This window comes from Anarrhichthys ocellatus, unplaced genomic scaffold (assembly GCF_004355925.1).
Source record: "Anarrhichthys ocellatus isolate YVR2014 unplaced genomic scaffold, GSC_Weel_1.0 scaffold14, whole genome shotgun sequence".
In the NCBI taxonomy this organism is placed as follows: Eukaryota; Metazoa; Chordata; class Actinopteri; order Perciformes; family Anarhichadidae; genus Anarrhichthys; species Anarrhichthys ocellatus.
In genome coordinates, this window is record NW_022280044.1 from 6,763,915 (window position 1) to 6,773,251 (window position 9,337).

The 9,337-nt window shown below is 40.9% G+C and overlaps 1 protein-coding gene across 2 annotated transcripts in view; it reads left to right on the top strand.

Moving 5' to 3' along the window:
* anln (anillin, actin binding protein) overlaps positions 1-8,529 on the top strand; it is a 12,202-nt gene extending 3,673 nt beyond the window's left edge. The window contains exons 6-24 of one of the 2 annotated variants that reach the window (XM_031854385.1): positions 240-448; positions 551-661; positions 747-858; positions 1,227-1,519; positions 1,640-1,779; positions 1,879-2,020; positions 2,184-2,319; positions 2,800-2,982; positions 3,338-3,464; positions 3,917-3,965; positions 4,159-4,212; positions 4,564-4,596; positions 4,701-4,719; positions 4,836-4,948; positions 5,235-5,288; positions 5,548-5,634; positions 5,747-5,854; positions 6,566-6,738; positions 6,982-8,529. In XM_031854385.1, coding sequence (XP_031710245.1) covers positions 240-448; positions 551-661; positions 747-858; positions 1,227-1,519; positions 1,640-1,779; positions 1,879-2,020; positions 2,184-2,319; positions 2,800-2,982; positions 3,338-3,464; positions 3,917-3,965; positions 4,159-4,212; positions 4,564-4,596; positions 4,701-4,719; positions 4,836-4,948; positions 5,235-5,288; positions 5,548-5,634; positions 5,747-5,854; positions 6,566-6,738; positions 6,982-7,096 — 2,258 coding nt within the window. In that variant the 3' untranslated portion in view covers positions 7,097-8,529. The remainder of the gene's footprint in view (positions 1-239; positions 449-550; positions 662-746; positions 859-1,226; positions 1,520-1,639; positions 1,780-1,878; positions 2,021-2,183; positions 2,320-2,799; positions 2,983-3,337; positions 3,465-3,916; positions 3,966-4,158; positions 4,213-4,563; positions 4,597-4,700; positions 4,720-4,835; positions 4,949-5,234; positions 5,289-5,547; positions 5,635-5,746; positions 5,855-6,565; positions 6,739-6,981) is intronic. The other variant, XM_031854386.1, reaches the window with a different exon arrangement.
* Positions 8,530-9,337: the final 808 nt, after the last annotated feature.

Sequence of the window (9,337 nt, forward strand, 5' to 3'; positions counted from 1 at the left end):
ATATAAATTTTTTTATTTTTTTTTTAAATTTATTTTACATGTGTCCACGCACAAATTGAAGTATGTCCATGGTGTTGTTTTGGCCAAGTATTCCATTTTCTATTTACACCCAAACTCGTATTTTTCAGATATGCACAAGCCGGCAATATTAATAGCTAGATTTGTTTAGTTTAGTATTTTCTTTTTTCCTCCACGTGTATGAAGAAATTTGATATATTTCTTCTCTTCATTCCCAACAGGTGTGAAGTCTTTCCTGGAGCGCTTTGGAGAGAGGTGCCAGGAGCGCAGCACCAACCAGAGCTCCCCAGCTGGGGGTGCTGCCCAGTGCAAGACTCCCACTGTAACTCCACCATCCGTCACACCAAACACCAGACTGGTGCAGGAGAGGCTCAGAGCCGCCCGAGCTGCAAACACAACCACTGCTGATCTCACCCAAAGACAGAAGCAGGTCAATGAATGTTACAGATACTACGGTGTATCCTCTTATTGTTGCAGTCATTCTGTTTGATATCACGATATTAACATTTTATTTTTTTTAAACTAATTTCAGGAGCGAGAGTCTGAGCTGGCTCAGATTCGGAATCGCTTTCAGAAGGGGAACAACAATATGTGGAAAAATAATGAGGAAGCAGCAACAGCCAATAAAAACACAGGCATCAAGGTTGGCCAATAAGCATCTGACACACAAATCTCACAATATAGTCATGCTTTCATAGAAAATGCAAGATTATATTTAATATTTTTAGGAACAGCTTGACAAACCCGTGGAGGCTGAAGTTCCCCGATGTGAGCCTCGGGATGAACCCTCAGCACCTTCTTCTGAGAGTATAGACACAACCACGAAGTGCCCTCCTCCAGGTATTCAACATTTCATATTTATGTTTGGACATTTCTATTTGTTTGTGTCCAGATGTTTCAGTGATCAGTTACTAGCATTGGCAGTTGTTCTTTCATCCATTAGGGCTCTCATTAAAGCTGCAAGCTGTGCCTCACGTAAAAAGTTGGGATTCACCGTCATTATGTGTGTGTTCCCGAGTTTTTATTAATCCAGGGTTGAGCAAAGAGCTGTGTATTACCAAACCTCTTAAACTCTGTGTTTAGTCTTAAAGTTGTTAATTACATTTTTAAATGGTTGCTTTCACTGTCGCAGGAAATTTAAGACTTTACTAGTTTTGGTCGAGGTGTTCAGTGTAATGTTTTCTAACTAAGATTGTGTGAAATATCAGGTCCTGTGTTGATGCTCTCGCCTCCCACATCAACATCCAGTCCTCTGAGGGTGGTCGACCATACTGTAGAGAAAACAACTGATGAAACCACAGAAGAAGACGAGGAGGTGGTCAGGGAGATAGAGATGAATGTGGACCGGTCCATCAACTCTGCTGTTATCAACGAGCTGTTTGATAGAGCCCTGGACCAGAGTGATGATGAGGATGGGGAGGAAGATGCTTTGAATATCTCCTCCATGTCCCTCCTCACTCCACTGGCAGAGGTGGTGAAGAGTCCAGAGAGACGAATGATGGTAGGCCCTAACGTGATGTCTCCCTCTACCACTTGCATCTACTTCCTGTTTGAGTAAACGTGAGGCAAATTAGATGGGCAACCTCTTAACAAAAACATTTTCTTCATGTTGTCTGTGCAGACGTCAACTCCAGCCAGCTCGTTCCTCGTGAAGAGCAACACTCCAGGCAATGTTTCCAAACCCAGCAAGTTCCAGAGAACCAACATAGTACGGACTGCCTCCTCAGAGGCGTTAGACGAGGACCACAAACTGCCATATAGGTAAGTGCTCCCGTTTAATGTCACTTGGATGGATTGAAGTCGGCTGTCGTCGTCGTCGTTTGCAGGAAATCTCATCCGCTTGTGTTCTGTGTGTGCTAGCATCGATGCATACAGGTCCATCCGGGTGAAAGAGACCGAGAGACCAACCGTGAAACAGGTGATCGTGAGAAAAGAGGACGTTTCTCACAGAGCGGAGGAACCAAGAGGATCCAGTCTCTCCAGTATCAAACAGAAGATGAAGGTTTGGAATAAATACTGTGAACTTTGATTCATGCCAGATGTTGTTCCCTGCAGCACACTTACAGTATGAGTGTTACGTTTTCATGTGGACCTGATTTGAAGTACATGTTATCGTTCACCATACGGAAGGCAAACATATCTAACACTCCATTGTGTTTCTTTAGATTCTGACAAATGAGGTGAACCTGCAGCAGACAGTCATTCATCAGGCCAGTCAGGCACTGAATTGCTGCACGGATGAAGAGCATGGCAGAGGATCCCAGGTGGAGGCTGAGGCAGAGAGGCTGCTGCTGGTGGCAAGTGAGTCGATCCAGACAACAAATTAATTGGGGTCTTATACTTAACCCTTGTGCCTCACTAAGGACATATTTTCGGGGAACTTTGCATTTAGTATACAGGAGACAATTACATTTTTGTATGGAAAATAACATTTATAATTTTATGGCAGTTTTTTGGACTTCAGAGCAATTTTTTTTAAAGTAAGGCGCAAGGCACTAACAAATTTAATTTTGAATGTGAAAAGATAATTCAACACACGTGAGCATATCAGAGACCATGCAAGTGTAGAAAAATAAAGAAAGCTACCACTCAAAGTGTTATATGCAATGCAAGATACATTCATGCTGCCACTTCTAGCCCGTGTGTAAACCCGGCTTACAGACATCTGCCTTTTATAAATGATAAAACCACAATACAACATAACCACTATAGCCCATCAGCCCCTATCTTTAGGATTCAGTAGTATCAACGCTTGACTTTCTGTCCTTTTGACTTTCTTAGCGGAGAGGAGGGAGGCGTTGAAGGCAGAGCTGGACCGTCTGAAAGGAGACCCAAAGGGCCATAAGAAGGCCTCTGCAGCCCCAGAACCTTCTAGCATGTCTGCCTCCAGGGGCTCCATCACCCTGCAGGAGTTGCGCCTGCCTCTCAAGGCAGACTTTGTTTGCTCCATTGCCAACAAGCCAGGTAGGCTCAAAATGCAGTTCAGTAGTTTAAAGCAACACTCCACTGTTGTTCAACTTTCTCTCCAGACATCACGGCCCTGATTTAGAAAGCAGGTTTAACAAACAGATTTTTTCTGAAACGGGGCCCAGTTGTCACTAATGCTCAATATTGTAAATCGCCCGTTGTGTCTTAAATGTGGGCTTTGAATTGATGCTGATGATATTCATGTTCAGAATCAAAGTAGCCATTTACTTGATTCCTGGTCATACCGTCTAGAGTTGTGTTTTGGAGTCTATTTATATATTTGGTCTCAGTCACTATCTGAGTATTTGTCATACTGATGGTTGTCAATATTTTTCTATCTTGATTATTTCAGAGTCGGCCAAACATTCGTTCTTCTTGATGATTCGTGCGGGAGCAGAGCACACTGTAGCCACACCTTTAGCCAGCACCCACCAGGGCCTGAGAGGGGACACCCTGGCTTTCCCCACCAAGTTCACCATGTAAGCCCTGCACTCCTGCTCATATGAAACAACATCATTTTATAACAAATGAGTATTATTTGATTGTGATTCAGATGCAGTCAAAAAAAACGTTTGTTCTCTCGCTTACCGAACACGCATCATGAGGAGGCACTGACGAGTCATATTCATCAAAGAAAGATCATTAAATAACAAAAAAGACGAACTGATTTAATCCGATGAATCACTTTATTCAAATTGAGGATTTTGTTCGAGGGTTTTTAATTTTTCCGTAAGGTGATTTCGTCATAAAATGTGACGACAGAGATTCAAAGCTTCATTCCAAAACCTCAACAGAAGCTAACGTAAAAAAACACGACATTCGGTACAGCTCCAGATTCCGACACATGAAATGTAACCACTTCCTGTTGAACAGATCTTATACTGGTGTACTCATGTTGATCTTAATTGTCCCTCTTCTTCCTCACTTTCAGATCTGACGTCTCCAGTGACTTTGATATTGCTGTTGAGGTCTATTGCTTGGTGAGTGTCCTACATCAGGGTTTACAGAGGGCAGAATAATGAGGCTGTGACCACATATCCACTATATTTACTGGGCTTCAGTTGCTTTTACTTTTCTCCCCCTCCACATCAAAGATGTATTATTGAGCCGCAATCTAGAGTTACTGACATCTGATCCATTATGATCTTGTGTATTAACTCGTGACGTCTTCAGGTGCAGAAGCGTGACGCCTGCAGTGACAAGAAGAAGAAACCCAGCAAGTCAAAGGTAAATCCTTAATTTGCTTCTTCTTTTTTTACCAAATGGAAAATACGTGAGCAGTCAATCATGGCGCTTTCGTTAATACTTAAAGTGTGTGTCCAGATAATATGGAGAGAGGTTCATGAGGCCCATTATATGTGTATGTCGGTATGAACAGTTTCTGTATTAAATCCCTCACATGTTGGTGGGTGTGCACTGTGTGGGCCGAGTCTGAAGAAAGTCACTGTTTCTCTGCACAGCTTCAGGTGGTCGTTTCGTGTGGGGGAGAGAAATGTTAACGGACATCTCCCTCCAGACAAATTACTGTCGCTCCCAAAAAATACTTTTTAATTATTTGCTTTACTTCTATCTGTCCAGGCGATCACGCCAAAGAGATTCCTCGCCATCACTGTAAGTATTTCAGATGTATTTTCTATAATTATATATCAGAATGTAACTTCTCATCTGCCCGATGTTTGTATTTTAATTTGCTGGTTTCATCTCTTGTCTTGCAGAAAAGTGTCCACACACCAGGTAGGTCAAAAAAACATTAAATCTAAAACTATTTGTTCTGTTGAGTGAAATGTATTCAACGCCTTTTGCATCTCATGCATCTCACTTTTTAATGATGTCGTTCTTTCTGTGTGTAGTTGTGGCCAGTCCAGGAGGCCCCAATGCTGTTCGCACCAGTAACTTCGTCCTGGTCGGATCACACAAGCTCACCCTGGCCTCTACCGGGACAAACAAATTTCCTTTGGAGAAGGTATAGAAACTATTAATGTCACCCTTTTTTTTTTTTTAATAATGTCCAAGTGTCCCTTTTTTCCACATTCTCCCTTTTAGAGCACTTACGTTTTCTTCTATTCTCTGCATTTCGTATGCGACGGGCCTTAGTCTGAAGGCACAGTGTCCATGCTGTATGTGTGATGCCCACACGAGGCTCACTTGGATCGTAGTCGCATCTTTACGTCAGGCCTCACAGAGACTCTCAGTGACTGTGTTTGTTCTCCCTCTGCACCCGTTCATCTCCCTTAATATCTTTCTTTTAGATCGTATATGAAGGAAGTGAAAGAGAACTACTCAGTGACATGTTTCATACCAAGGTTACTACTTGCCCTGTTTTTTGTTCTGTTTGTGTGGGAAGGACGGTGAACACACGATAACGAGGAATACGTTTAACTGCATTGTGACACTAACATTTGTTTTTATTGCCTTTGGTCACTGTCTATGATTTTTAACCATCTTTGAGACATCGTAACCTTTATTTATTTTGTTTAACCCCGTCTTGTGACGTTAAGCATTACATGAATGGTGACCATGGTCTCTGAGCTTTTAATGAAGCGTCTGTACTCTTGCCTCAAGGTGCCATTCTTGTGCCCTCTGGAGGGCCACATCTACCTCAAGATGCAGTGTGAAGTTGGCTCCAAAGTGGAGGAGAAGGGCTTCCTGGTGAGCGCAGGCCGATCAAATCATCGCCACAGATTAACTAACGCCGAGGCTGGTATTGATCTGCTATGTCACAATACAAATATGTTGTAATTTGAATTGCCCTCTCCTCTAGACGATGTTTGAAGATGTGAGTGGATTTGGAGCGTGGCACAGGAGGTGGTGTGTCCTGTCGGGATACTGCATCTCCTACTGGACCTACCCAGACGATGAGAAGCGCAAGGTAACTGAGCACTTCGACAGCGAAACGCTCTTTATTGAGCTCCTTTATTTTACGTCGGTGGTTCCTGTTTTTTGTGTGTATAGATATTAGTTAACATTGAAAGAAATATGTACTGTATTTCAACCCTGGCATATGTGGCATATATCAGGGAAAGCTGTGTGAGCCTCCCACAGCTTTACAAATAAACATGTTTTATTGAGTGAAAAGATCTTGTGGCTGTCTGCAACTTGCACACTGGTGTGTTTTCATGAGGCTGTGGATTGCTGTCCATTGAGCGTGTGTTTACGCTAGAGAAGTGGCAAATGAAAAGATACACACCGTGCCATTAGACCCAAACACTTGCATCAGGGAACTCTTAAGACATCACATGTTAGTCAACTTTTACAATTGTTACTTTTTCTCAGATGCCATTTGATAATGTTGTATCATTTTAGGTCAAATGAAATGCCCAAGTGTTAGTGTTTATCGCTAGTTAACATATCACCAGAGCGGAGGGTTTGGTCCAGCCTTGATATTCTCTTCCAGTTGATTTAAGAAAGTAAAACAGTCTCCACGAGGTCAATGCTCAAGATAGGTCTATCTTCTTAAAAGTGTGTCGCCTGTAGCCGTCTCCTGGTGACATGAGGTCAAATCTGAATTAATATATATGATATAAATGTTGCGTTTGTCTTAAACACCTCGTTTGTTTTCTTTCTTTCTTTCTTCTGTCAGAATCCCATCGGCCGCATCAGCCTGGCTAACTGCACCAGCAATAAGGTGGAACCAGCCAACCGGGAGTTCTGTGCCAGACCCCACACATTTGAGCTCATCACAGTCAGACCACGAAGAGAGGATGACAAAGAAACACTAGTCAGCCAGTGCCAGAACACCATGTGTGTCACCAAGTAAGTTGCTACCATTGTCATCAGGGCTGCACCACATTGGAAAGTAGGCTTCATTTTAAAGTCGAATGCATCGGTCTGTTTCAAAGTTAAGAAGCGAGATAAACGATGTTTAGCTCACATCCGTTACAACGTCCTCGTCAAAGAACTATTCCACTTTATTAAATCGCGGCTATCAAACTAAACAAAGACCGTCTGACGTATAAAAAAAGTGTCTATAAATAACAGTGACGTTCTTCTGTGCAGAAACTGGCTGAGTGCAGACACTAAGGACGAGAGGAATCTGTGGATGAAGAAGCTGAACCAGATCGTGGTGGATCTGCGTATGTGGCAACCGGACGCCTGTTACAGGCCACTGTAATCACCGCACTCTGCTTGGGCCTTTCATTGTCAGTGACGCATGCAATCACAAAGTGCAATACAGTATGCCAATTGTTAAATATTATCAGTGATCAGACACATAAGTTAAAGATCAGAGGTGTAGGTAAATAAAGCCATCGAGACATTTCGTATTTTGTGTAGGAGTCGGGGTTTGGCACTATTTTTTTACTACATTTCCACACTGGTTTGATATTCTAGTGTTTCTGGGTGTTGGTGAGTTGCCACATTTTTATATTAATGCCAATATTTAGTGTCCTCGACACGCAATGCATGGCTTTAAATTATTTGGTTTCAAGGCTGAAATCAATGTATATAAATGATGTTATAATTACAGATGAATACTGAGGCGCCACAGTTTTATCTCATTTTATCCTGCATGGCAGCACAGAACAATACTGAGACTTTTGGTAAGTTTTTACTTTATATGTTAGCTTTCATAACTTGCGGCAGGATTCACACGTTTTTCCATCGTCATGCAGTTGTACCCCAGCTTTCAATCTAGTTGTGATGTTAAGTGTTTGTGTCTTTGTTTCGGTGTGGAAGTTAGAGTTTTGGATAACCACGGATAAGGTCTGTTACATAGACTACGCTAGAACCTCACCAACATTGATTTTATGTAAATGCGTCACTAACATTTGTTACAGCTGTAAATCATCCGGAACATGTGTTACTGCAGCTTTGAATACCTCTTGGCATATATGCTGAAACCTATATATTTGTTTTACGATATTGGCCCGCTTATTTATGAGCCTGCCTTTACGCTGGATCTGTTTTTAAAACGGCTCATCTACGCATACGATCTTCAGTTTGAGCATCAGATTGGCATTTTTGGTGTATGTAGCAATGGTCGACATTGTTAATGGCTGCAAACACAGCGCTTTGAAAACAATACGGCGGGCTCATGTACCCTGTACATTCTGTCAAAGTACGGATATATTTATTTTAAAAGGAGACGGACTTGTTTATTTTTAGTTGTGCGTTAAGAGATTTTATCAAAAGTATGTGGCGTTGCAGCAGATGGTGCGATCACAAAACATTTTAAACTTCACATTTTCCCCTCACAATGTCTGCGTTGCTTATGTAACAGACCTCACAGTGACCCTGCAAGTGTTGGTAAATGTAATTTCAGTAGAAGTAAAAGTGCTTTTTCATCATGTTGCTGAAGAATACAACGTACACCAGATGTATTCTTTCTGCTTACCCTCTACATACCTTTTCATCATGACGAATATGAGGGAGCAGGAGATGTATAAGGGCTCTCAGCGGGTACTTTAGCACACTTCAGTTCTTCACTTTGTGCTTCTATGAGACTTCAATAAATGCCTGCTTTGACCAAAATGGACCAGGTTACTAATGCTGAAGTTCATTTTGTCATTTTATTGAAATGTAACATTAAATTGAGTCTAAAATATGTTTTAAGATCTGAGGTATTTTAATGTCTTTCATGTACTAGAAAATGAAAAAAAATGCTAGTTTTTAAGTCATAGTATAGTGTCATTATACAGTATGTCATAAAGATGTATGTCATAAAAATAGTCAGTGTATATATATTCGTGAAAATGTCATGGTAAAGTATGTTTAAAAAAAAAAAAAGTCAACATATAGTATAGTATGTCACTAACAATTCATGGTAGTATTTCATAAAAAGTCATCAAAGTATAATAAAGTGGTATGTCATGAAATAAGACAGAAGGTCGTAGTATAGGAAGTCATAAAATGTCAAGTCATAGCATAGTATGTAATAAAATACATTATAGAATATCATAAAATATATATATACTGTATATATATAGTTTTTCAAAAGTCAGTATATGTCATAAAAACAAAAAGTAGTAGTATAGTATTCCATGAAGTCATAGTATGTCATGAAAATTCATAAACAGCATTAAGTATCTCAAAAATTGACAAAAGTCAATTAAATGTCGTATAAACGTTATCTCTGAGTTTGCCTGAAAAGCTTGAAAAAAAAGTAGGGAGACCTTATGAGTTATGAATACGAATATTTATTTACAACATGATAATAAACAACACAAATTTGGAAGTCAGCAATCAGTCATAAGCATGTGTAAAAATGTCTGCAGTAATAAAAAAAACAAAGCAGCAATGGAGCGAGGAGCTCTGACTGAAGGTGGTAAGCATTTACATGGTGGTAAGCTTTTACATTCAGAAGCACACCGTGTCTCATGAAGCGGAGGACGACTCGGATTCTTTAAGACAAAGA